Here is a 27963-nt window from a genome sequence, read left to right as displayed (position 1 = left end):
AAAAATACAAAATTAGCTGGGGCTGGTGGCGCATGGCTGTAATCCCAGCTACTTGGGAGGCTGAGATAGGAGAATTGCTTGAACCCGGAAGGCAGAGGTTGTGGTGAGCCGAGATTGCACCATTGCACTCCAGCCTGGGCAACTAGAGTGAAACTCCATCTCAAAAGTAAATAAATAACCAAAAAAAAAAAAAAAAAAAAAAAGAATAAATTGTTTAGCTAAACCAAACCAATTCTAATTACCACGAGCACCACCACACACACACACAAGCACACCCTCAATTTGTATGTGGTGTGGCCATCATTAGACCCAGTGAAAGCAGAGCAGTCACCACATGTCACTTGGCAGCCCTTGATTGTATATATGCCTCCGGGAGAGTCCTCACTTGGCAGCCCTTGATTGTATATATGCCTCCGGGAGAGTCCACCTGTCTCCCAACGGGTAAATTCCCTCAAGGGATATCTGGTCCAGTCTTTTAGGGCCTATGGGTATATCCCTGGGCAGGACTCTCCGTAATTGGAGTTTCCAAAGGGTTTGCGCCATGGCAGAGGAGGCTGAATCCAGACTCTGCATCCTGCTCCCACACTGACTAAACAGGCAGCACCCTGCATGGTGCATCATGGTCCCCCATCCTCACCACCCTGAGGCCCCTTCCAACTGGTAGTCATAAGAACTGGATGGGTTTGCTTTGTGCGGCTGGAACTGCACCCAGATCTGCTTTTCCAGGGAGGTTTTCCTTTTCCTTGGCAACCATCATAAATTGCCCCCTCAAGGGGATTTCCCCAACCCTGGGCCACTATCTCAGGTCTCAGGTGTCGAGGGGTCCTCTCATCTTCCAGAACTTATTGATGATGCTTAGTAAAGCCCACCCTGCACACAGCATTGGCTTCCAGATGGCCCATAAATAAGCATCAGGTGGGTCCACAGCCTACTCCGAATTATATCAAAATGTGATGTGGGGCTGGGTGTGGTAGCTCACACCTGTCATCCCAAGACTTTGGGAGGTTGAGGTGAGTGGATCACCTGCACCCAGGAGTTTGATACCAGCCTCGGCAACATGGGGAAATCCTGTCTCTCTATAAAAAATAGAAAAATCAGCCAGGCATGATGGTGCATGTCTGTAATCCCAACTACTCAGGTGGGAGTACTTGCTGAGGTGGGAGGATTGGTTGAGTCCAGGAGGTGAAGGCTGCAGTGAGCCAAGATCGCGCCACTGCACTCCAGCCTCGGTGACAGAGCAAAACCCTGTCTCAAAGAAAAAAAAAAAAAAAGGAAGTGATGTGGATGGGTTTCCATGCATTTTTTCTAGCAAAAGAGTCCATACAGTTTCTCATGTTTGAGCTGCTATCACAAGATACCATAGATACCATAGTTGGCCTTCACACCAGCCCTGTAAGGAAAGGTAGTGTTCTGGTTGCCTTCAACACCAAAAAGGTATTTCTCACAGTTCAGGAAGCTGGGAACATCAAGATGCGGGGCGATTTGGTTTCTGGGGAGGGCACTTTTCCTAACTTACAGACAGCCGCCTTCTCACTATGAACTCACATGGCTTTCCTAGGCCCCGCATGAGGACAGAGCGCCCTCTCTCTTCCTTCTCTTGTAAGGAAACTAATCCTATCAGAGTAGGACACCACGGTATGACCCCACTTAAACTTATTTTCCTCCTAAAAGCCCCAGCCCCAAATACAGTCACTTTGGGGGTTAGGGCTTCAACATATGAATTTTGTGGAGATAGTCCATATCATAATCAAAGAAGCCTGTGTCCCAAAAAGGTTAAAAGCCAACAGAAGGCAATGTGAGAAACCTCCAAAAGCAGAAGTTGTGTTTTCACCCTTGATGAGTTTATGTCCTTGTTGACTAAGCAGATCCACATGTGGTCAGAGAACAGAAAAAGTTGTTACAGACTGTTCAACAGTAGGAAAGAGTCCATTTCTCGCTTAATGCACAAACTTATGGTGATTTCAAATTCCTTCAGATTTATTATTTCTCCAAACTCAGCCGTCCTAAACACGAAGTGCAATTCGGAAGTATACTTTAATCCTGGCTAGCCCATTTTGAGTTCAGAGACTCCAGTGCGACTCTACACAAAAAGTAAAAATAGGCATATCCTCGTCCAGCAGTGGATTCTCAATGAAAAACAAAACCAGAAATGTGTCAGGCACAGCGGCTCACACCTGTAATCCTAACACTTTGTGAGGCTGAGGTGGGTCGATCTACCTGAGGCCAGGAGTTCGAGACCAGCCTGGCCAACATGGTGAAACACCATCTCTACTAGAAATACAAAAATTACCTGGGTGTGGTGATGCGTGCCTGTAACTCCAGCTACTTGGGAGGCTGAGGCACGAGAATCGCTTGTACCCAGGAGGCGGAGGTTGCAGTGAGCAGAGATCACGCCACTGCACTCCAGCGTAGTGACGGAGACTCCACCTCAAAATAATAATACAAATACAAAAATTAGCTAGGCATGGTGGCTGACTCCTGTAGTCCCAACTACTTGAGCAGAGAGCATGTGCCACACTGTACTCCAGCCTATGCGACAAAGGGAGACCCTGTCTCCAAAAAAAAGAAAAAGAAGAAGGAGATGCTCAAAGACGTGCACGATGCGAATACGGCAACGCATGAGAAGAGGTCCAGATTTTACTCATTAAAGAGAAATCACTGGTGGCTTTGTGGAAAAGAAAGCAGAGACATTTCCCAGAAGCAGTAACTTCAACAATTTATAGTCCAAGTGATTGATTCCACACACAAAACTACATAGCTGGCCTTCACACCAACCCTGTGAGGAAAGGCTGTGTTTGGATACCTGTAATTTACTTTAAAATACTTTCCTACTGCGCATGTACAGATAGGTTTGTTATGCTGATTGACTCCACAGGGTAGTGGGAGCTTCCTGCTCCAGCACGCTGCAAGGCCACACAGCAGGAGGCAGCAACTCCAGTGATTCCGTTTATCATTTTCTCCAATTAACATAAACGGCTGGGCGAATTAGCACAATGAGCATTAAAACTGTTTTCCCTGGTAAAAGTTGGTGACTTGTTAGCACAACAGAAGTGAAAGTGAACAGTGGTTGTCAAGTTAGCGGTATTTAAACTCTGGAATTTAGCTCCAATCTCTGTTTGGAGCATCAGCGACACTCTAACCTTAATCCCTAAATCGGCCCAGCTGTGAAAGGATCCAGCTGTGAAATCATAGTAGCTTTTCTGGTTGCCTGATACCATCTAGAAGGGAAACATCCCTCCATCCTAAACTAGAACGAAGCTTTCATATTGGATACGGACAGAACATCCAAAGGCCAGGGAGCTTGCACTTCGTGGAGCTCTTAGGCGGGTTGTTCCACAGTTGTGTGTGTGTCTGAGTCTCCTGCTTGCTGACCGATGTTTGAGGGTGTGGTCAAATGGATCTGAAACTTGTTTTCTTCATACATGGTAGCGAGGCTCTGAGGGAAGTACTAACCCTCGCCAATCTCTGATCATCGGCCACCAGCAAAGCTACCAAGAGAACCTACTAGCAGTGCTTGACCAAGCCGGCCCAGGGCGCAACTGGCAGGCGCCGTTACGCCGCGTTGACCACATCCGAAAATAGATGAAGCCTTTGAGAGGCTGAAGAGCCCGACTGGGACAAGGCGTGTGCTGGCCGCCCCCTCGCTGGCTTCCCACAGGCTGCAGCTCCTTGCTCCAGGGCCGGCCCCCTCCTGTCCTCTCTCCAGCCCCCAGCGCCCCGGGAGCGGGCGACGCGCAGCCCTCACTCACCTTTGTGGCAGTGGGACAGGAAGTAGGGGCGGGCCCTCAGGTTCTCCCTGTCGAAGCGGTCTATGGAGATAGTTGGATACTCGGCCATCTGCCCCTCGAAAGAACTCATAGCGCCGCCGATCCCAGCGTCCTGAACCCCAAAACCGCAGCTGAAGCCAAGGCCAGCCCTGACCGCGCCACCACTTCCGGGAAGCCTCGCGCTGCCTCGCCATTGGGCGGCCGAACGAAGCCACGTCCAATCAGAGGAGTCCGGAGACCGGGGCCAAAGTTAAGGAGCATCCGGTCGGATTCTAGGCGCCGGCTGCTTGGGTTTAAATCACCCGCGCTTCGCTGCACGCGATGGGCCCTGAGCCCTGCCGAGTGCAAGGTTCATTCCCGCCAAACAAACACAGGTGTTGCTCTGGTAAGGCGTTGCCCATGTCTGTGCAGGTGCAGTCGCGGGAAGGGAAATCGAAACTCCCAGAGCAGGTGGCCCCAGCCGACGAGGTGAGTGGGCTGTGGAACTGCGCTTAGAAATCATTCTTCGTTCCGCTTCCTGCTTGTCTGCTGCTAGCCTGAAACCCGAGCTCAGTTCCCCGCCCTCTCTTCTGTTCCCAATTTCTAACCTTGTTGGATTACCATGAGGATTGTATGAGAAAGTTTGTATCTGACTCATGGTAGATTCAGTAACTATTAATTCCCTCTTCCGTTTATATAATCTACAAACTGAATAAGTCATCTCTGCGTGATCTTGGGGCAAATAAGATCCCAATAATGCCTTCGCTGCTGGCCTCTCCCCTGGGCCCCCACCTTTTTGAGCTATACTTTTAGGAAGTTAGAATGATTTACTTAAAAAAAGAAAAATGGCAGGAAAGGTCTAAACTTTTTTAACAACCAAAGCAACTTTATGAAAAGGTTTGTTAAACCTTTTATTGTATTTCATTTATTGTATTACAATAAACCAAATAATCACCATGACATTTATTGTGCTCCTTCCTATCAAATCTCCTTAGTATAATTAAACACAAACAACCCAGAACGCTTTTGCTTTATTGTATTTATTTATTCAGTTGGGGTCTAGTTCTATCGCCCAGGCTGGAGTGCAGTGGCTTGATTTCGGCTCTCTGCAACCTCCGCCTCCCGGGTTCAGGCGATTCTCCTGCCTCAGCCTCCAGAGTAGCTGGGACTACGGGCACGCGCCACCACGCCTGGCTCATTTTTGTATTTTTAGCAGAGACAGGGTTTCACTACGTTGACCAGGCTGGTCTCGAGCTCCTGGCCTCATGCGATCCGCTCGCCTCGGCCTCCCAAAGTGCTGGGTGAGCCATTGTACCTGGCTTTCCAGGCCTCCATAACACTTGAAGTCCCGCTTTGTGCACAGCACTGTGACAAACCTTCGGGTAGCATTCAATCTATCTGGGGACAACATGTTTGCAGAATATGGCAAATAAATGCTTCCACAGAGACGCAAGGTAACATGAGAATAAATCCAGGAACAAAGACTTCTGACCAGGGAAATCAGGAATCAGAATGCCATCCCAGCCTACCGCAGTGGCTCATGCCTGTAATCCCAGCACTTTGGAGGGCTGAGGCAGGTGATCACCTGAGGTCAGGAGTTCAGGACCAGCCTGGACAACATGGTGAAACCCCATCTCTACTAAAAATACAAAAATCGGCCGGGCATGGTGGCACACATCTCCAGCTACTCGGGAGGCCGAGGCAGGAGAATCACTTGAACCTGGGAGGCGGAGGTTGCAGTGAGCCTAGATCATGCCAGTTCACTCCGGCCTGGGCAACAGAGAGAGGCTCTGTCTCAAAAAAACAAAACAAAACAGAATGACATCCCTAGTGAATGTCAGCTTGTGCCTGTAGTCATGATACTCAGAGTTCTATTCAAATACAGATTTCCATGAAATCTTGAGGAGGGGGAGGAGGGGTGACATGGAAAGATATACACAACATAATCACTAATTGAGGTAAAATATCCTGCTACTATACTACTGGCAACACCTTTGATGGTTTGTCTTAGAACACATGGGAACAACTGCCCTGGCAGGGTTATGGAGACCTAACAACAAATTCTGCTGTGAGTCTAGTGTCCGAAGAATCTCACGGTAGAGCTCCAGGAAAGGCAGGTCAAATTAATGCTCGTGATCTTATTTATTTGCTCACTTATTTATCTCCTCCTCTTTCCACAATGGATACAGTACAAACCAAGGGAAATAGAGTCAGGACAAAGAGAAAGACAGGATAGAAAATAGGCAAGATAGGTAAGCATAGCCCAGACCAAACCTAGCGAATCAGAAACTCTGGGAGAGTGGGGCCTGGCAGTTTGAAGCTTAACACACCTTCTAGGTGATTCTGATGGACCCTAAAGTTTGAGAACCACTGGATTCGAGTCTAAAGAACATTCAGGGCCAGTGTGGTGGCTCATGCCTATAATCCCAACACTTTGGGAGGCCGACGCAGGTGGATCACCCGAGGTCAGGAGTTCGAGACCAGCCTGACCAACATGGGGAAACCCCGTCTCTACTAAAACTCATAAAAAAAAAATAGCCAGGCATGGTGGCAGGGCCCTGTAATCCCAGCTACTCGGGAGGCTGAGGCAGGAGAATCGCTTGTACCCAGGATGTGGAAATTGCACTGAGCTGAGATTGTACCATGGCACTCCAGCCTGGGCAACAAGAGCGAAACTCCATCTCGAAAGCAAAACAAAACAAAAAGACACAACACTCAGGTAGTCTGGGGCAGGAATTCAGGTAGGAAGCTGCTGCAATACTGCAGGAAACGTGATGGTGAAGCTTAATTCATTCAGCAAATGTATTCATTCACTGACCATCTACTGTGGATCAGACACTGTTTTAGACACTAAAGATACGTTAGTGAGCAAAGTAGACAAAAAATGTGGCCCATCCTGGTGGCTCCTGCCTGTAATCTCAGCACTTTGGGAGGCCAAGTCAGGTGGATCACTTGAGGCCAGGAGTTAAAGACCAACATGACAAAACCCCAGCTCTACTAACGATGCAAAAAAAAATTAGCCGGGTGTGGTGGTACACCTACAATAACAACTACTTGGGAGCTGAGGCACAAGAATCACTTGAACCTGGAGGCAGAGGTTGCAGTGAGCCAAGATGGCACCACTGCACTCCAGTCTAGATGACAAAAGAGACCCGGTCTCAAAAAAATAAAAATAAAAAAGCAGACAAAAATCCCTGTGGACGTGGGAGTGTACCTTCTAATGGAAGTAATTACTGTCTACCGTTTATGTAGTTCCAGATGTTATCACTGTTTTATACTCATTATTTCATCCTCACATCCTACCTGCCCATCAGATAGGTACACTTTCTGTCCTCATTTGCCAGTTGAGGATACGGAGGTTAAGTAGCTTGTCCAGGGTCATGTTGCTAGTAAGTAGAGCTCAGATTTAAATCCAAGAAGGCCACCACACTTTTAGACACTGTGCTCTCTGACAACACACTGCTAGCCACTGTGCCATGCTGCCTCCATAGCATCGGAGGGGCAGTGATGAAATATACTGATTCAAAATATATCCCTTTAGCACCTACTGTGTGCTAGGTAGTGTTAGGCCAGCGTGGCTGCAGCAGAATGATCGGGGCTACAGAGGAAGGAGGGAGGGTGTTGTGAGCAAATCTTACAGGGCTTTGCTCACCATGTATAGCCTCTGGTTTTCACTCTCCATAAGATGGGAAGCCATTGCAGGGTTGTGAGCAGAGGACTGACATAATTTGACTTAGATTTTTTTGTTTTGTTTTCTTTGAGACGGAGTCTCCCTCTATGCCCAGGCTGGTGTGCAGTGATGCAATCTCGGCTCACTGCCACCTCCACCTCCACCTCCTGGGTTCAAGCGATTCTCCTGCCTCAGCCTCCCGAGTAGCTGGGACTACAGGTGCACGCCACCACTCCCAGCTAGTTCTTTTGTATTTTTAGTAGAGACGGGGTTTCGCCATATTGGCCAGGCTGGTCTCGAACTCCTGACCTCGTGATCTGCCCACCTCAGCCTCCCAAAGTGCTGGGATTACAGGTGTGAGCCACCGCGCCCGGCCTTGACTTAGGTTTTAAACAGATTGCATTGACTGTTGTGTTGACAACAGACTATAGTGGGGGCATAGAGAGCTGTTGGGAATGGTTGTAATTACCAGAAAAGAGAAAAATTAGGATGGCTAGAGTAGAAGCTATAAAGCCAGCAGGTTGCACTGATGGATATGGAAAGAGAGGGCTCTAGGCCACATCTACTAAAAGACATGAAGAAGGAGCAGGGTTTTTGTTTTTGTTTTGGCAGGGAGGTGTTTGGGGAGGTTGTTTTGTACAATCAAGTGGATGTTGAATATACGTTGATATACATATCTAAAGTTCAGAGAAAGACCGGGCTGAAGAGAGAAATTTGGGAGTTGTAAGTACATAGTTTTTTGTTTTGTTTTTAGTTTTACTAAGTATTGCCTTTGTTTTAGTATGACTCATTTATTTAGAAGTTTATATAATTTAATTTGTAATATGTCTTGTGTTTTTGTTTTGTTTGGGGCAGGTGCCCGAGGCCCTTGTCATCTTCATTGACTCCAGCTCATGGCTTGTATTTAACAACTAGCTCAGAAAGATTCCTAAAAATTTAATTACTGAGTCTCCAGAGCTCTAATGAGCTGGCTCCAGCACACAATTGCTCCTTTCTTTCATTCAACAATTTGACAAGTCCTGATGGCTCTACATTCAAAACATCTATCTTCGCCGGGCGCGGTGGCTCACGCCTGTAATCCCAGCTCTTCGGGAGGCCGAGGCGGGTGGATCACGAGGTCAGCAGATCGAGATCATCCTGGCTAACACGGTGAAACCCCGTCTCTACTAAAAATACAAAAAATTAGCCAGGCGTGGTGGCGGGCGCCTGTAGTCCCAGCTACTCGGGAGGCTGAGGCAGGAAAATGGCGTGAACCCAGGAGGCGGAGCTTGCAGTGAGCCGAGATCGCGCCACTGCACTCCAGCCTGGGCGACGGAGCGAGACTCCGTCTCAAAAAAAACAAAAACAAAAAAACGTATATCTTGAATCTGATCACTTTTCGCTAAAATAGATAGTACTGTAATATAGTAATAGATAATGCTAGAAAAAATAATTAAAGCTATAGATATCATCTATTGTAGGTTTACTGATTGTCAGGCACTATGGCGACTCTCTGGAATGGTTCATTCCTCGCAAATGAATAGCTAGGAGATATCTACTATCAGGAACTACAAACACAGTCTCCGTGCTGTGATCCGCTTTCATAGGGAATTTTGTCTGGGATTCAAGCAGCAGCAAGTAACCCTTTTTCGCCCTCCATCTCTGCTCAGGGGTAAGCCCTGGCAGCGCTCTTACCTGGGACCTACATTGGCTTAGTAAGATGGGCCTGCGCCCACCTCGGCCCTCGCGCATGCGCATAAAAAGCCCACTACCGGGGGCGGGGCCTGAGCTAGCTGGGCGGGGCCTGAAGGAGCCGGGAGCTCCTGCAGCTTCATCGCGTTACTAAGAGACGCGAGGGTCGCGAAGGCCACAACACTTGGCCTCTCGCTGGCTCTGCCCGCGGATCCCTAGCAGAGAACGCAAGCACCCACGCCCGCCTGCAAGCTCCCGGGCTCCCCCGGCCTCTCCTGCTCGGCGGAACGAGGATAACCCAGTAGAGCCGGACCCAGGGGTGAGTGGATGCGTCGCTGGAGGCGGGGGCCCTGCCCGCCAACCCCTGCGCCCCGGCCGTAGCCCCACCCCGGAAGTTCTTGCCCCGCCTTCTCGGCTCCGCCTTTCTCTGCTGTCTCCTGAGGTTTGCCAGGGAGATCCCGTGGTTTTCATGTCTCTTCCGTGATTTTCAGGGAGGAGGGTCACTATTTGGCCCTTCCAGAATCTAAGGGTCCGGTTCTCCCGGAAGTTTCCGGGCCGCCCCGGACCCCATTGGCTTTAGGGGCCGCGTCTCCGAGGGCTCCGATTTGGGCCCTAGATTTTGGAATACTGTGTTTTGTCCATCCCAGCCTTCAGCAGGCGGATTTCATCTCCCACACAGTTAGTGATTTATGGCAGAAGGGAAGCTGGAGGGATGGGGACTGCAGGTTAGCTGTGAGGGCCGGAAGGGAGCGGTTTTGTGCTGCACACAGGCAGGTCAGCACTCCCAGAGCAGGGACCGCCAGGCGTGCTTTCGGAACCGCTTTTGTCTTTCAAATGAACGCCCAGCGACAGCAGACGGGAGTTCCAGGACCTTAGAGACCGGCTAATGCTTCTCTTTAAGTTCAGGAAACAGGCGCAGGCGTGTTCATGGACTTGCCTAAGGTTACGTGCTGGTTACAGGGCTCCTCCTGCTGCCTCTTAAGAACAGAAATAATCTAATAGGAGAAAAAAAGGGACTATTAGGGAGGCTAATGCTCTTGAAGTTTTAATACTACTAAAAGTAAAAGCGCTTTTCAGAGTGAAAGGGAAGTGAAAAGGGAATTTGGGTGGCTGGCTACATCAGAACCTTCTGTTACAACTTTAGATTGTCCGGGAGTTGAGATGGTGTTTTTTGTTTTTATTTTTGTTTTTGTTTTTTGAGACGGAGTCTCGCTCTGTAGCTCAGGCTGGAGTGCAGTGGCGCGATCTCGGCTCACTGCAACCTCCGCCTCCTGGGTTCAAGCCATTCTCCTGCCTCAGTCTCCCGAGTAGCTGGGACCACAGGCGCCCGCCACGATGCCCGGCTAATTTTTCGTATTTTTAGTAGAGACGGGGTTTCACTTTGTTGGCCAGGATGGTCTCGATCTCCTGACCTCGTGATCCATCCGCCTCGGTCTCCCAAAGTGCTGGGATTACAGGCGTGAGCCACCGCGCCGAGATGGTGTGTTTTTAAAATAACGTACCCGAGGCTGGGCGTGGTGGCTCACGCCTGTAATCCCAGCACTTTGGGAGGCTGAGGCAGGCGGATCACCTGAGGTCGGGAATTCGAGACCAGCCTGACCAACATGGGAAAACCTCGTCTCTACTAAAAATACAAAAAAATTAACCAGGCATGGTGGCGCATGCCTGTAATCCCAGCTACTCGGGAGGCTGAGGCAGGAGAATCGCTTTAACCCGGGAGGCGGAGGTTGTGGTGAGGAGAGATCGCGCCATGGCACTCCAGCCTGAGCAACAAGAGTGAAACTCCATCTCAAAAAAATAATAAATAAATACATAAAATAACATGCTCCTCAATTTAACCATGGGATTATGTCCCAATACACCCATGGTAGGTCGAAAATGCATTTAAAGCACCTAGCCAACTTTAAACGTCCTCAGAACACTTAGCTCCCCTGCAGTTGGGCAACATCATCTAACACAAAGCCTATTTTATAATAAAGTGTTGACTATGTCATGTAACTTACTGAATACTGAATTCAAAGTGGAAAACAGAATGGTTGCATGGGTACTCGAATTACTGAATGCGTTTTGCTTTTGCACCATGGTAAAGTGGAGATATGAGTTGAACCATTCCACGGGACCATCTGTATGCATATAAACCCTAAGTATTTCATATAATTCAGTTTCACAAACCAGAAACTCAGGCATTGCTGTTTCCTGTTTGTGGAACTACAACTTGGTATTTTAGATGTCAAATTTATTTATTTTTTTGAGATGGTGTCTTGCTCTGTCACCCAGGCTGGAGTGCAGTGGTGCGATCTTGGCTCACCGCAACCTCTCCTGGGTTCAAGTGATTCTCCTGCCTCAGCCTCCCGAAGTAGCTGGGACTACAGGCATCCGCCACCGCATCCAGCTAATTTTTTTTTTTTTTTTTTTTTTTTTTTTTTTTTAGTAGAGACAGGGTTTCACCATGTTGGCTAGGCTGGTCTCGAACTCTTGACCTCAGGTGATCCACCTGCCTCGGCCTCCCAAAGTGCTGGGATTACAGGCGTGAGCCACTGCGCATGGCCCAAATGTTTATTTTTATTTATTTATTTTTTTAATACTTTTTTCTTGAGGCAGGGTCTCATTCTTGTCTCCCAGGCTGGAATGCAGTGACTTGATCACAGCTCACTGTGGCCTCAAACTTGGGGGCTCAAACAATCCTCCCACCTTAGCCTCCCCAGTAGCTGAGACTACAGTCATGAGCCACCACACCCAGCTAATTTTATTTTTTTGTAGAGATAGGGTCTCACTACGTTGCCCAGGCTGGTCTTGAACTCGGACTCAAATGATCCTCCCTCCTCAGTCTCAGAAAGAGCTGGGATTACAGGTGTGAGCCGCTGCATCTGGCCATTAAATATATTTTTTTATCTATTCTTTTTTTGGCACAACTGCCAGCAAAGAAACCACTCAGTCTGCAAGTGCTAAGTACTAGCAGAATTAGAACTGCCACTGAATTTCCTAGAATCACTGAAAAATTTAATCAAGGAATTGTAAGTTGATCTTTCCTAATTTTAGTTTCATTTTGTGTTTTTAATAAACTGAAAGTAAGGGCAAAAAAAAAAGAATTTCCACCACCACTTACATAGCGTAGTTACAGTGGTCACTAGAGTTCCTACTATGGTGAAATTTACATTCATATTCTCTTTAGGTATTTTGGGAAAATAAAATTTTGAAATGCTTAATAATAACCGGAGGATGTCTATTTCTACTGAGAAAAGTGGTGATTTCCCCCAAATCCAATTGAATACAGCATATTTTCTGCTCTTCTATTAAATGTAGCATTTTTATGTATAGTTGCCATAATTTTTTGAGCTGAAAGTGACAAAAGGTCACATAGATGGCATTCAAGAAAATACGTTTCAAATGAATATGAGCAAAAAGTCAAGCCTAAAGCAAAAAGGGCATAGATAAGAAAAAAATTAAGATTGTATCACTACATGTGCTTCATCTGTAAAAGTCCTGTAAGTAATACAGTCACTAAATTCATATAAAAATATGACTAATTTGGAAGTTTTTTTTTTGTTTTTTTTTTTTTCAGACAGTCTTGCTCTGTCACCCAGGCTGGAGTGCAGTGGCACCATCTCGGCTCACTGCAACCTCCGCCTCCCAGGTTCAAGCAGTTCTCTGCCTCAGCCTCCTGATTAGCTGGGATTACAGGCATGCGCCACCATGCCCGGCTAATTTTTGTATTTTTAGTAGACACGGGGTTTCACCATCTTGGCCAGGCTGGTCTTGAACTCCTGACCTCGTGATCCACCCACTTCAGTCTCCCAAAGTGCTGGGATTACAGGCGTGAGCCACCGTTCCTCTCCTGAAAGTATTTTAATACAGTGAATTCACTAACTTTTTTTTTTTTTCTCTTAATTTAGACAGAGTTTCACTCTTGTTGCCCAGGCTGGAGTGCAATGGTGCGATCTTGGCTCACTGCAACCTCCGCCTCCCAGGTTCAAGCAATTGTCCTACCTCAGCCTCCTGATTAGCTGGGATTACAGGCATGCGCCACCACGTCCGGCTAATTTTGTATCTTTAGTATAGACGGGTTTCTCCATGTTGGTCAGGCTGGTCTCGAACTCCCGACCTCAGGTGATCCACCCACCTTGGCCTCCCAAAGTGCTGGGATTACAGGCGTGAGCCATCACGCCCAGCCTAACTTTTTTCTTTAATATTTCTTAGAACCTTTTTCCTGTGTAATATATATTCCTGTGTAATATTTCATATTATATATATGAATGGATTCTTAGGCTGTATCACATGTCCAACTCACCTCCTTGTCATAGCTGGTATATTGCTATTATATTGTGCAGCAGTGGAGTAGTGAACTTCCCACTAGAATGAATGGCATTAAAGGACAAAGGTTTCACTGAAGCGTGGCTTATTTATTGTTTTGCCAGGTTTTCCAAATTTTACATAAACTCGTATAATACTGTAAAACTGGACCGGGTGCGGTGGCTTACGCCTGTAATCACAGCACTTTGGGAGGCCGAGGTACACGGATCACTTGAGGCCAGGAGTTCAAGACCAGCCTGAGAAACATGGTGAAACCCATCTCTACTAAAAATATAAAAATTTAGCCAGGTGTGGTGGCTCACGCCTGTAATCCCAGCCTTTTGGGAGGCTGAGGCAGGCGGATCATGAGGTCAGGAGATCGAGAACATCCTGGCTAACACAGTGAAACCCCGTCTCTACTAAAAATACAAAAAATTAGCTGGGCCTGGTAACAGGCGCCTGTAGTCCCAGCTACTCAGGAGGCTGAGGCAGGAGAATAGCATGAACCTGGGAAGTGGAGCTTGCAGTGAGCCGAGATCGCACCTCTGCACTCCAGCCTGGTGACAGAGCGAGACTCCGTCTCAAAAAAAAAAAAAAAAAAAAAAAAAAGAATACAATATAAACACTATAATCTTTAGAATGTTAAGTAATTTAACAAAAATCTAAATAGGAAGAGCATTAGAACAACTTTCTTGTTTTTCATAGAAAAGAGTCCATTGGTACTTGTGACTTAGCCTCCTAACAGTCTTCATTATCTTTTTTTACTAACCACTAAGGGAACATTTAGGCTACATCTTTCTTTTTTTTTTTTTTTTTTTTTTTTTCTTTTTTATTGATCATTCTTGGGTGTTTCTCGCAGAGGGGGATTTGGCAGGGTCACAGGACAATAGTGGAGGGAAGGTCAGCAGATAAACAAGTGAACAAAGTTCTCTGGTTTTCCTAGGCAGAGGACCCTGCGGCCTTCCGCAGTGTTTGTGTCCCTGGGTACTTGAGATTAAGGAGTGGTGATGACTCTTAACGAACATGTTGCCTTCAAGCATCTGTTTAACAAAGCACATCTTGCACCGCCCTTAATCCATTCAACCCTGAGTGGATACAGCACATGTTTCAGAGAGCACAGGGTTGGGGGTAAGGTCACAGATCAACAGGATCCCAAGGCAGAAGAATTTTTCTTAGTACAGAACAAAATGAAAAGTCTCCCATGTCTACCTCTTTCTACACAGACACAGCAACCATCCAATTTCTCAATCTTTTCCCCACCTTTCCCCCCTTTCTATTCCACAAAACCGCCATTGTCTTCATGGCCCGTTCTCAATGAGCTGTTGAGTACACCTCCCAGATGGGGTGGTGGCCGGGCAGAGGAGCTCCTCACTTCCCAGTAGGGGCGGCCGGGCAGAAGCGCCCCTCACCTCCCGGACGGGGCGGCTGGCCGGGCGGGGGGCTGACCCCCCCCACCTCCCTCCCGGACGGGGCGGCTGGCCGGGCAGAGGGGCTCCTCACTTCCCGGTAGGGGCGGCCGGGCAGAGGCGCCCCTCACCTCCCGGACAGGGCGGCTGGCCGGGCGGGGGGCTGACCCCCCCACCTCCCTCCCGGACGGGGGGCTGACCCCCCCACCTCCCTCCCGGACGGGGCGGCTGGCTGGGCGGGGGGCTGACCCCCCCACCTCCCTCCCGGACGGGGCGGCTGGCCGGGCAGAGGGGCTCCTCACTTCCCAGAAGGGGCGGCCGGGCAGAGGCGCCCCTCACCTCCCGGATGGGGCGGCTGGCCAGGTGGGGGGCTAACCCCCCCACCTCCCTCCCGGACGGGGCGGCTGGCCGGGCCGGGGGCTGACCCCCCCACCTCCCTCCCAGACAGAGCGGCTGGCCGGGCAGAGGGGCTCCTCACTTCCCAGTAGGGGCGGCCGGGCAGAGGCGCCCCCCCCACCTCCTGGACAGGGCGGCTGGCCGGGCAGGGGGCTGATCCCCCCACCTCCCTCCCGGACGGGGCGGCTGGCCAGGCGGGGGGCTGATCCCCCCACCTCCCTCCCGGACGGGGCGGCTGGCTGGGCGGGGGGCTGACCCCCCCACCTCCCTCCCGGATGGGGCGGCTGGCCGGGAGGGGGGCTGACCTCCCCACCTCCCTCCCGGACGGGGCGGCTGGCCGGGCAGAGGGGCTCCTCACTTCCCAGTAGGGGCGGCCGGGCAGAGGCGCCCCTCGCCTCCCGGACGGGGTGGCTGGCCAGGCGGGGGGCTGACCCCCCCACCTCCCTCCCGGACGAGGCGGCTGGCCGGGCAGAGGGGCTCCTCACTTCCCGGTAGGGGCGGCCGGGCAGAGGTGCCCCTCACCTCCCGGACGGGGCGGCTGGCCGGGCGGGGGGCTGACCCCCCCACCTCCCTCCCAGATGAGGAGGGAGGACGCTCCTCCTTCTCAGACGGGGTGGCTGCCGGGCGGAGGGGCTCCTCACTTCTCAGATGGGGCGGTTGCCAGGCAGAGGGTCTCCTCACTTCTCAGACAGGGCGGCCGGGCAGAGACACTCCTCACATCCCGGATGGGGCGGCAGGGCAGAGGTGCTCCCCACATCTCAGACGATGGGCAGTCAGGCGGAGACGCTCCTCACTTCCCAGATGTGATGGCGGCCGGGAAGAGGCGCTCCTCACTTCCTAGATGGGATGGCGGCCGGGCAGAGAAGCTCCTCACTTTCCAGACTGGGCAGCCAGGCAGAGGGGCTCCTCACATCCCAGACGATGGGCAGTCAGGCGGAGAAGCTCCTCACTTCCCAGACGGGGTGGCTGCCAGGCAGAGGCTGCAATCTCGGCACTTAGGGAGGCCAAGGCAGGCGGCTGGAAGGTGGTTGTAGCGAGCCGAGATCACGCCACTGCACTCCAGCCTGGGCGCCATTGAGCACTGAGTTAACGAGACTCCGTCTGCAATCCCGGCACCTCGGGAGGCCGAGGCTGGCGGATCACTCGTGGTTAGGAGCTGGAGACCAGCCCAGCTGACACATCGAAACCCCGTCTCCACCAAAAAAATACGAAAACCAGTCAGGCGTGGCGGCGCACGCCCGCAATCGCAGGCACTCGGCAGGCTGAGGCAGGAGAATCGGGCAGGGAGGTTGCAGTGAGCTGAGATGGCAGCAGTACCGTCCAGCCTCGGCTCGGCATCAGAGGGAGACCGTGGAAAGAGGGGAGAGGGGAGAGGGGAGAGGGGGGAGGGGGGAGGGGAGAGGGGAGAGGGGGGAGGGGGGAGGGGGGAGGGGAGAGGGGAGAGGGGAGAGGGAGCTCTATCTACCACACAGTCCCTTCACAGTCTCTGCACCAATAAAATCTAGGCTACATCTTTCATATTGAAGAAATATTTGTCTGAAATTCAGCAAGTCTGTCCATTTTATTTCCATTTCCTATTTTTCCTCTATTAAATCCAAGTGAAGCTAAATTTATGTCTTGTAAAAGCATTTATTAGAAGATCCTTTTAAATAAAACTTTTAAGTCTATGTTAATTAATCGTATATTTAGCATGATTTTTACCCAGTATGAAGGATGGATATTTCTAATTAATGTCATGCTTATTTTGAGTTTTCCTTTATATATATGTATATAAGCGTATGTGTGTGTGTGTGTGTATATATACATACATATATACATATATATACATGTATATATATGTACATGTATATATATATATATATATACACACACACACACATATATATGTATACTTTTTTTTTTTTTTTTTGGAGCCAGAGTCTTGCTCTGTCACCCAGGCTGGAGTGCAACCTCCACCTCCTGGGTTTCAAGCGATTCTCAAGCCTCAGCCCCCCAAGTAGCTGTGATTGCAGGCACCTGCTACCACGCCCAGTTCATTTTTTTTTTTTTTTTTCCTTTTTGAGGAGGAGTTTCGCTCATGTTGCCCAGGCTAAAGTGCAATGGTGTGACCTCAGCTCACTGCAACCTCCACCTCCCAGGTTCAAGTGATTCTATTGCCTCAGCCTCCCAAATAGTTGGGATTACAGGCATGTGCCACCATGCCTGGCTAATTTTGTATTTTTAATAGAGATGTGGTTTCACCATATTGGCCAGGCTGGTCTTGAACTCCTGACCTCAGGTCTCCTGACCTCAGTCTCCCAAAGTGCTGGGATTACAGGCCCGAGCCACCATGGGCAGCCTTTCCCTGTTATATATTAGTGTATTTCTTGACCTTTTAAACATAATGAGCATTTGTTATTGTGATTGAAAAAAATTCATAAAATATTAATTTATTTACAGGATCTGACTTTAATGTGTTTCAGCCAATAGAAATATATTTTAATAGAAGAATGCATTCAAGGAATCATAGTGAAAATTCTGTACACTTTATTTCAGTTAAATGACTGATATATTTTGTTAATAAAATAAGTAGCTGAGAAAACAAGTGTAAGATTATGCCTTTGAAAAACTTGCTATGGAAGTTTGGTGAATAGACAATTACATGAACTAAAGTCGTATATTAGACTTTCCAAGACTATTAGTGACCTCCTACACTGTTTTTAAATCCATGGTCTCAGTACCACGACAGCCACACAGTGTGCATGGAATCTTTGTTAGGCCATTTTCTCACATTAGTTCACCAAAAGGTCAGGTACTACAGTGACCTCAGTAAATGAATTGCAGCAATTGGGATGTCTCCAAGCAATTCAGAAGTGAAAAAGAATAACCCATTCCCTCCCAGAAACAAGAAAGCGAACAGAGTGAGAAGACAGGTCTTACATTCCCTTTTTCAGAGAGAGAGAGAGAGAGAGAGAGAGAGAGATGCAGCTTTGAATATAAGTAATGGAATGGTGGTGGATATTTTGACAATCTACTGAGCATGTTTTCAGAAATGTGCAAACTATTACCTGGAACTCCAGTATTTGTATACAGCTTTTAGAACATCACTCCGTAACTCCAACTCTGACTGGGATTTTATTGATAAAGAAAAAAACAGTTTTCTATGTATCTTTCAGGGACTTGGGTTTTTTTTTGTTTGTTTGTTACAGTTTTATCCCCACAAAATAGAGTATGAATCCTTCTCAATCTTGGAATTGTATGTTTAAAAACTAATATATTTAATGGGATTCTCAACTCTAAGTATAACTTTTAAGTGTTAGTTTTGTTTATTCTCTTTTTTTTTTTTTTTTTTTTTTGAGATGGAGTCTTGCTCTGTCACACAGGCTGGAGTGCGGTGGCACAATCTCGGCTCACTGCAACCTCCGCCTCCTGGGTTCAAGCCATTCTACTGGCTCAGCTGCCCCAGTAGCTGGGATTACAGGCGTGCACCACCATGCCCAGCTAATTTTTGTATTTTTAGCAGAGACGTTGTTTCACCATATTGGCCAGGCTGGTCTCAAACTCCTGACCTCGTGATCCACCCGCCTTGGCCTCCCAAAGTGCTGGGATTACAGGTGTGAGCCACTGCACCCGGCCAGTTTTGTTTATTCTTAAAGGAATTTCAAAATTGTCACTATTACATCATCCATTAATGTTGTTTTAACATCTTTCAGATATTATTGAAAATAAGGCCTCTGTAACCATGGCTAGTTCTGACGTAAAACCAAAATCAATAAGTCCTGCCAAAAAATGGTCAGAAGAGATAGAAAATCTGTACAGATTTCAACAAGCAGGATATCGGGATGAAACCGAATATAGACAAGTGAAACAAGTTTCTATGGTAAGATTTATGCCTCTAGAAACCTCAACTCGAAATGTATTTCTCAGATGCTGAAAAGTATTTTATAAACAACCAGAGAATAACTGAAGGAAATTCTACTCCAACTCTCTCATTTTATTTTGTTTACTTTTATTTACTTTTATTTTATTTTTTGAGACAGAGTCTCATTCTGTCACCCAGGCTGGAGTGCAGTGACACAATCTCAGCACACTCCACCTCCCGGATTCAAGGGATTCTCCTGCCTCAGCCTCGCAAGTAGCTGGGATCACAGGCGTGCACCACCACGCCTGGCTAATTTTTGTATTTTTGTAGAGACGGGATTTTGCCGTGTTTGGCCAGGCTGGTCTTGAACTCCTGACCTCAAGTGATCCACCCGCCTAAGCCTCCCAGAGTGCTAGGATTACAGGCAATAACCAGGACGCCCAGCCAGACTCTCTCATCTTATTTAGGGGGAGAGGCCCAGAAGAATGATTTGCAGGCAGAGTGGGAGAAGAGGTGGTCGTTCAGCTGGGCACATTCAGAATTTTCTCTTTTATTGAGCAACTGTGCTCTGCTAAATGACTCTTTTGCGGTAGACCACAAAAAAAGAAGCTTTTTTCCTCACTCAGGTGATTTTATTATCAGATAATCAGTATGTTGGGTAACTATTATTTCCCTCTTGTTACTTTTTATTTTAACCATGAATTAGAAAGAGGTTAAAATCCTGTGATTTTTGTGGCAATTATACCTTACAAACAAAAGTGTTAGAACAACTCGTGACTTTGGTAGTATATCCCAGGCTTTCCTGAAAGAGTAGAGACCTAGCTTTGCTTTATGAAGGCTAGACCAAAGTCTAGATTTGGCTCCTGTTTATACTGTGTGGTTCTTCTTAACTTATTTATTCTCTTGGCTACTAAGAGACTTTTTTTTTTTTTTTTTTTTTTTTCAGACAGAGTCTCGCTCTGTCACCCAGGCTGGAGTGCACTGGCGCAATCTCAGCTCACTGCAACCTCCGCCTCCCGGGTTCAAGTGATTCTTAAGAGACGTGTTTTTACAAATTCAGTTCACCCCTGAACAACACAGGGACTAGGCTTCAGTGCTTCATGCTGTCAAAAATTTGTGTATAACTTTTGACTCCCTAAAACAACTACTAGTAACCTAGTGTTAACAGAAACCCTTGCCCATAAGGTGAATAATTGATCAACCCAGGAATACACTAATATCTTAATATATTTTATGCATTCATGACAAACCTTTTTCTTAATTATTTTTGATATTTATAGTCTGTGAGGTTTGCAAATTTTTTCAAATCGTTGCAAATCTCAAAAAGAATTGCAACAAATTTTTTGAAAACAATCCATGTATAAATGGACTCCCCAAGTTCAAACTTGCATTGGTCAAGGGTCAACTGTATTGTAAAATATGACATAGTATTCATAAATATATTTTAATTTTTAGATTTGGAATTATAACAGTGTTTATTAACTCAGTTGTTTATTTTTCATTATTTTTTACTAACTCATCATTTTTCAGATTCTAATGTGTAGATTTTGCAGATCACTATAAGCTCTTCTTTTTCTTTTATTCTATTCTTTGACCTCTACTTAAAAATTCCTTGAAAAGTACATAGGATGCTGGGAGTGGTGGCTCACACCTGTAATCCCAGCCCTTTGGGAGGCCGAGGTAGGCAGATCACTTGAGGTAATGAGTTTGAGACCAGCCTAGCCAACATGGTGAAACCCTGTCTCTACTAAAAATACAAAAATTAGCCGGGCATGGTGGCATGCACCTGTAGTCCCAACTACTTGGGAAGCGGAGGCAGGAGAATCACTTGAGCCTGGGAGGCAGAGGTTGCAGTTAGCCGAGATCACACCATTACACTACAGCCTGGGCAACAAAGCGAAACCCCATCTCAAATAAATAAATAAATTAATTAAATTAAAATTTTAAAAGTACATAGGAAAAATAATGGAGGCAATACAGAACTAACATGTTATTACCTCTTTAATAGACATTAATTTAGTGACATTATTGGGGTTAACAATACAATTTAAAATACTGATCAAGTGAAGACTGATTACTGTGACTTCCATGTATCTGTCTTCTCAACCATTATACTCTATCCCCATTGCCAAGGATAATTTTCATTACTATATCATCTATGGCTTTTAAACAGATAAAACAGAAGCATTATCATTTTTATGCTGTTTAAAATAAGCTTTGGGCCGGGCGTGTTGGCTCACACCTGTAATCCCAGCAGTTTGGGAGGCCGAGGCAGGTGGATCATCTGAGGTTGGGAGTTTGAGACCAGCCTGACCAATATGGAGAAACCCTATCTCTACTAAAAATACAAAACTAGCCGGGCATGGTGGCACATGCCTGTAATCCTAGCTATTCGGGAGGCTGAGGCAGGAGAATCGCTTGAAACCAGGAGGTGGAGGTTGTAGTGAGCCGAGATCACGCCATTGCACTCCAGCCTGCGCAACAAGAATGAAACTCCGTCTCAAATAAATAAATAAATAAAATAAGCTTCATACCCTGCCTTAAGATTGGGATGCCCCTAAAGATACACAAGCCTCAGACTCATAGGCGGCCAGCTGTGGTGGCTTACGCCTCTAAGCCCAGTGCTTTGGGAGGCTGAGGGTGAAGGATTGCTTGAGGCCAGGATTTCGAGATCAGCCTGGGCAACATAGTGTGACCCCGTTTCTACAAAATTTTTTTTTTAATTAGCCAGGCATGGTGGAGTGTCTCTGTAGTCCCAGCTACTGGGAGGCTCAGGTGGGAGGATTGCTTGAGTGCAGGAGATCGAGGCTGCAGTGACCTGTGATGACATCACTGCACACCAGCCTGGGTGAGAGAGCAAGACCCTGTCTCAAAAAAAAAAAAAAAAAAAGAAAAGAAAAAAGAAAAGAAAGTTGTCACAAGAATTAAATGTAATCACATGTTTGAAGTGCCTGACATTATAGTGCTCATAATTTGTTGGGCTGGGCACAGTGGCTCACGCCTGTAATCCTAGCACTTTGGGAGGCAGAGGCGGGCCGTTCACCTGCAGTCAGGAGTTAGAGACCAGCCTGGCCAACATGGTGAAACCCTGTCTGTATAAAAATACACAAAATTAGCCGGGCATGGTGGTGCACACATGTAATCCCAGCTACTAGGGAGGCTGAGGCAGGAGAATCACTTGAACCCGGGAGGGGGAGGTTACAGTAAGCTGAGATCATGCCACTGCACTCCAGCCTGGGCGACAGAGCAAGACTCCCACACAAAAAATTTGTTGACTGAAGGAACAGCAAGTGTTTAGTAAATGATAACTTTTATTAATCTCATCATCTTAGATTCTAAAATAATTAACAAGAACAATAAAACCTTACACAAATCGAAGTATATGTTCCTTAACAAAAAGAAGCACAGGAATTTAGAGGAAAACAAAATCACTTCCTTCCAGGGACAATCCCCAGAGAGGGCTTAATGTCCCCAGTGGCATTTGCAGTGGGTCTTCAGGGATGGATAGGATGGTGACAGAAGGCTTACTTTGGGTGGGATGTTTCTCCCAGTGTGCAGTGGTTTGAGGGTCTGAGAGAAGCTGTTTTTCATTACCTGGTGGTATAGTGCTTGCTGACCTTCCCTCCTGAGGGGAAAGTCCTTAAACTTGAGGATCTCATTCCATTCCACCACAGGCAAGAAAGTTTCTCAGATCAAATGGAAATGATCAAGTTGAAAGTCAAGAAGAAAAGAAAGTTCAGAGATGCCAAGGGGCATCAAAAGGAAAAATGTCTAGAAGTCAACAAGCATAGGACCAACCTAGCTGTCCTAAGGATTGTCCCATATCAAGTAGCTCAGCTCCAGATGTTCAGAAGAGGCATTGGTTCTACTGTTTTCTCACCGGATCAGATGGTTTTCAGATAATCTGCTCCTGGCCCCAGGAGGAAAGCGGTCTGTAATGGAGTCTTGAGAACACCTCCTTTCCCTGCCAAAGGTATTGGAAGCCACACAGGCAGGTGTGGCCTCAGTGGTGGAAAGGACTGCTGGTTTTCTGTAATGTATGTCAAAGGGCCTGCCAAGGTTTCTCAGATATGCTGTTACCTATTCTCGCTAATTCATAAGTAAATGAGATGACACAAAAAATGAAGATGTGTTATTAGAAAGTAAAAGACATGTGGACACAGATGGTATATTCATCTTCTCTTCCTACTGAAAGCTGAGATTTATTCATGGGGAACAGAAAAGGTGCAGGACTACCTGTATAGAAGGTGTTGAAGAAGAGGATTTGGAGAAAGGGTGCAGGACTGCCTGTATAGATGGTGTTGAAGAGCAGGATTTGGTTTTCTACAACCTAGATAATGAGTTTTTGGTCATGATAAAGTGCATCTCACAAAATCTGAAAGGAATATATTTGACAGTAGCGAAATACATTAACCTGGCCAGGAAGGGATAACATTGAAGAGGAAGTGGAGAGACAGATCTCCAAATTAGATCAAGCCAAATGATAAAGTAGATAAACCAATATGGTATACAAGAAGGAATGGTAGGAGATGACTGGGGACAGTGGCTCACACCTGTAATCCCAACATTTTGGAAAGCCAAGACAGGAGGATCACTTGAGACCAGGAGTTTGAGACCAACCTTGGCAACATATAATAATAATAATAATAATAATAATAATAATAACAATAAAGAATGGTAGGAGAAATTAAAAAAAAGATTTTTGACACTTTGGGAGGCCAAGGTAGGAGGACTGCTTTAGGCCAGGAGTTTGAGACCAGCCTGGGCAACATAGTGAGACCCTGTCTCTACAAAAAAAAAAGAAAAATAGAAAACTTATCTGGGCATGGTGGTGCATACCTGTAGTTCTAACTACTCGGGAGGCAGAGGCTGGAGGATCCCCTGAGCCCAGGAGGTTGAGGCTGTAGTGAGCTATGATCGCAACACCGCACTACAGCCTGGGAGACAGAGTGAGACCCTGTTTCAAAAAAAAAAAAAAAAAAAGTGGATTTCAAGGTGAACTTGAAATTGGGGCAGAAGGAAATGCATATACACATTTGGATAGTTCTTGAGTTGCTTGCTTTATTCACTGTGTAGTCATCGACAATCAGCAGGCAGCACTTACAAAATGGAGCCTGGGCTTAGCCCTAATTTCCTCCTGTGATATTAATTTTAGAAGCTAGAATGTTTGAAATCTTTTGTAAACATAAGAGAAATGAAGTTTAGATTACTTTGAATGTTTTGTCTTATCTTGGCCACAGTATTGAAATTTAAATCTAGAAATTGGAGCTGGGTGCAGTGGCTCAGGCCTGTAATTCCAGCACTTGGGAGGCCGAGCTGGGAGGATCACTTGGCTGGATCAGTTCGAGGACAGCCTGGGCAGTGTAGCAAGACTCTGTCTCCAAAATAAAATAAAATAAAATAAAATAAAATAAAATAAACCTAGAAATTGGGCTCTAGAGAAAAGCACTGAATTAGTTGTCCTTTTTTTTTTTTTTTCCGAGACAGGGTCTTGTTCTGTCACCCAGGCTGGAGTGCAGTGGCGCCATCTAGGGTCACTGCAACCCCTGCCTCTAGAGTTCAATGGATTCTTCTGCCTCAGCCCCCTGAGTACCTGGGATTATAGGCACCTACCACCACGCCCAGCTAATTTTTGTATTTTTAGTAGAGGCATTGTTTCACCATGTTGGCCAGGTTGGTCTTGAACTCCTGACCTCAATTGATCCACCTGCCTCAGCCTCCCAAAGTGCTGGGATTACAGGAATGAGCTACCGCACTCGGCCTGAATTAGTTATCTTATAGCATAAGGCTGCAATGTAAGATGTGTCTTGTGCATATAATATTTTAAAAGCTCAAGCATTCTAAAATCTAATCTTATACTTTGTTTGTGTAAGTCATACTTTTTAACTATTTGATAGTAAAATATGAGATAAAAATCAACCCTGCATTGTAACGTTTGTACTCTGGTTCTTGATGTGCAGGTAGATCGTTGGCCGGAGACAGGATATGTGAAGAAACTTCAGAGAAGGGACAATACGTTCTATTACTACAACAAACAGAGGGAATGTGATGACAAGGAAGTCCACAAAGTGAAAATTTATGCTTACTAGCCTGTCTTCTTTGTATTACTTGTCAATTATATTTTAAGAATTCATCATTTCCTTCTACATCGTGTAAGTGTTTGTCATTTGATGAAATAATTCAAGATGCAGTCTGCAGTTTAATGTTTTGTGAAACACAAAAGCCATGAGAATTGGTATCTGCTAATCACCTTGTCCTGTTCTAAGAACTGGCTGCAGATGCATTAAAGTTGTACTTTCTTGGTCCTGCTCTTTTTGTCCATTTTATTTTATTTTGAGACAGAGTCTCCCAGGCTGGAGTGCAGTGGTGCAATCTCAGTTCACTGCAAACACTGCCTCCCGGGTTCAAGTGATTCTCATGCCTCAGCCTCCCAAGTAGCTAGAATTACAGGTGTGCACTACCATACCCATCTAATTTTTATATTTTTAGTAGAGATATGGTTTCATCACGTTGGCCAGGGTGGTCTCAAACTCCTGACCTCATGTGATCTGCCCACCTCAGCCTCCCAAAGTGCTGCCATTTCAGGTGTGAGCCACCACACCTGGCCTCTGTCCATAATAACTGTGGTGTGATCACCATTAAGTGTGGGAAAACACCTTTGAAATCATCCCAATGGTTAGACTAGTGACATATTTTCTTATAGTAGATAGTCTTAGTGCTCCACTTATACCCGCTCCTGGCATTTATGTCTTTACTAGAACATTGCTTTGAGATGCCAGATATGGGTCTTGTGGCCCAAGGTCTTTCTCTTGCCTCTGGAGTCCTTTGCCTCTTGCTGGGCAAACTGGAAGTGTCAAGGAATAATGCCCCCCATGGAAGCCCCTCCACTAATGACCGATGGGAAGTAGACATAGAAGTCTCCCAGCAGGCTGGGCACAGTGACCCATGCCTAAAATCCTAGCACTTTGGGAGGCCGAGGAAGGTGGATCATGAGGTTAGGAAATCAAGACCATCCTGGCTACCAGGGTGAAACCCTGTCTCTACTAAAAAATACAAAAAATTAGCTGGGAGTGGTGGCGGGTGCCTGTAGCCCCAGCTGCTCAGAAGGCTGAGGCAGGAGAATGGTGTGAACCCAGGAGGCAGAGCTTGCAGTGAGCCAAGATCCCGCCACTGCACTCCAGCCTGGGCGACAGAAGGAGACTCCATCTCAAAAAAAAAAAAAAAAAGAAAACTATAAAGATCTTTGTCTACTTACTAATGATGAAGAGTATGGTCATAGAATATGGTAATGTACAGTTGCATGACCTTGAGCTAACAACTTAGGATTGCAGCCTCAGGATTTACATTTGTAAAGCGAAGAGCCAGCACTTTGACCGACTAAAGCCATATGAATCACGTGCTGATTTCAGGGCTATGGGGATCAAAGAGAGTATACATATGATTGGCCTTACACAGTCTCTCGTATAATTGTGCTGGACTTTCTTCTTTTTCCCTGAATGACCTCAGAGACCTTGTTAACGTTTGTGGCCTTCTGAGCTCCCCTCTTTAATCCTTCCAAGAGAGCTTCCCTGTCTCGGTTTAGCCTTTGCATATCCTCTCTTTCATGTGGGTCCATCTGGGGGTCGGTTCCTGGTCACTGGGTCCTTCCATACTCTTGGGGGTTTTGATAATCAGCTGGTGCATGTTCCTCTAGCCACTTAGTTGCTGCTTGGAGGACTCTCCACCTTTCATCTCTGTTAAAGAGGAACATGAGCCACTGGTGGCAATCAGCCCAGATGGTGTTGTGGGTCTGGATAACAGTTTGGAGCCAATCAATTAGGGTTTGTGGCTTTTCGGTAGAGGGCGGTGTATTGTTTTCCCAGTTGAGAAGGTCGGCAGAGGTGAAGGGCTGGTACCCAGAAACACGCCTCTCCACTACGTGACCATCCTCCTCTATCCAAGTATACCGCTGCTCTCTCAGGGGCATTTGGATCCCCGTTTTGGGTCGTAAATGAGCTGCCGAGGGAGGGGTGGAATGGCACAATGTGACTTACCGCAATTAATAGTATCAATTATTGAGACTAATAATTATCAATTAATAACTGATCATATAGTTTTTAAAATCAATAGCGATAATGATAATTCATATTAAAGAGTTATACTCATGATAACAATAAATGATTAATATTAATGATTAATGACGCCTGATATTAATAACTGATATTGATCTTATTCATTAGAAAACAGTCATATTAGCTCTTAATAATTAATATTAATAATAATCTGAACACTTTTTATGAGCAATGATTTCTTAATATTAATATTAATATTGGTAATAGATATTCATGTTAATAATGAGGAAGAATTAATATTAATAGTACACCTAAAACCTCAGTGGGTGTACACCCACCTGTGATATTGCTCCTAATGTCCAGGAAGGGAGAGAGCATGATATTACGTTCAATATCGCAGTAGCTGTACACCCAGCCGGTGATATTGATCCGAATCTCATCTCCAGTGGATGGCGTATGACGTTACTCCCAATATAGCACTGGGTGTGCATCCACCCGGTGATATTCCTCCTCATACTCACGGAAGAAGAGAATGCTATTACTCCCGGTATCACAGGAAATGTACACCCCTTCTGTGACATTGTTCCTAATATCCGGAGGGGGAGAGGGTGATATTACTCACAATATCGCAGGCTGTGTACACCCACCCTCTGAAATTGTTCCTAGTAGCCAGGAAGGGAGAGGACGATATGACTCCCCATACAGCAGGAGGTGTACACCCATCCTGGGATATTCTTCCTAATATCCATGGAGAGGAGAGGCTGATATGTCTCCCAATATGGCGGGGGGACTAAGGCCAGACTCAGAGAAGGGCTCAGGAGGCGGGGCAGGGGCGGGGCGTTGACTATGTCGTAGCACTTGGCCAGGCGGTGCGCGGACTCTGGGAGGCGAA

The 27963-nt window shown here is 46.7% G+C and overlaps 2 protein-coding genes and 1 long non-coding RNA gene across 50 annotated transcripts in view; 1 reads left to right on the top strand and 2 right to left on the bottom strand.

The window, feature by feature from the left end:
• The window catches only part of LOC107966494 (protein artemis), a 35319-nt gene extending 29098 nt beyond the window's left edge, over positions 1–6221 (bottom strand). For 46 of the 47 annotated variants that reach the window (XR_010159187.1, XR_010159208.1, XR_010159183.1 and 43 more), the window contains exon 1: positions 3750–6221. Coding sequence is in view for 3 of the 47 variants with exons in the window: in XM_063816160.1 (XP_063672230.1) it covers positions 3750–3858 (109 nt within the window). In the remaining 44 variants the exon portion in view is untranslated. The remainder of the gene's footprint in view (positions 1–3749) is intronic. The other variant, XM_063816158.1, reaches the window with a different exon arrangement.
• A 2958-nt stretch (positions 6222–9179) lies between these two features.
• LOC737613 (meiosis expressed gene 1 protein homolog) lies at positions 9180–25323 on the top strand. Of its 2 annotated transcripts, none has more exons than XM_001138060.8 (3): positions 9180–9406; positions 18872–19038; positions 24981–25323. In XM_001138060.8, exons 2-3 carry the CDS (start codon positions 18901–18903, stop codon positions 25107–25109), a joined length of 267 nt encoding a protein of 88 aa, XP_001138060.1. In that variant the 5' UTR covers positions 9180–9406; positions 18872–18900; the 3' UTR covers positions 25110–25323. The 2 variants fall into 2 exon arrangements, with proteins under 2 accessions (XP_001138060.1, XP_009453080.1); XM_009454805.5 differs by lacking the exon at positions 9180–9406 and adding an exon at positions 9512–9765 and having other exon boundaries at positions 24981–25166.
• On the bottom strand, positions 22314–27917 carry LOC129135642 (uncharacterized). The gene is made up of 2 exons (XR_008536624.2): positions 27410–27917; positions 22314–27015 (listed from the first exon to the last, which is right to left on the bottom strand). It is a non-coding gene; the product is annotated as an uncharacterized LOC129135642 (long non-coding RNA).
• Positions 27918–27963: the final 46 nt, after the last annotated feature.

The sequence above is a fragment of the Pan troglodytes genome, chromosome 7 (assembly GCF_028858775.2).
Source record: "Pan troglodytes isolate AG18354 chromosome 7, NHGRI_mPanTro3-v2.0_pri, whole genome shotgun sequence".
Classification (NCBI taxonomy): Eukaryota; Metazoa; Chordata; class Mammalia; order Primates; family Hominidae; genus Pan; species Pan troglodytes.
Note: the sequence above shows the minus strand (reverse complement) of the source record. Positions and strands in the feature narration are given on the sequence as shown.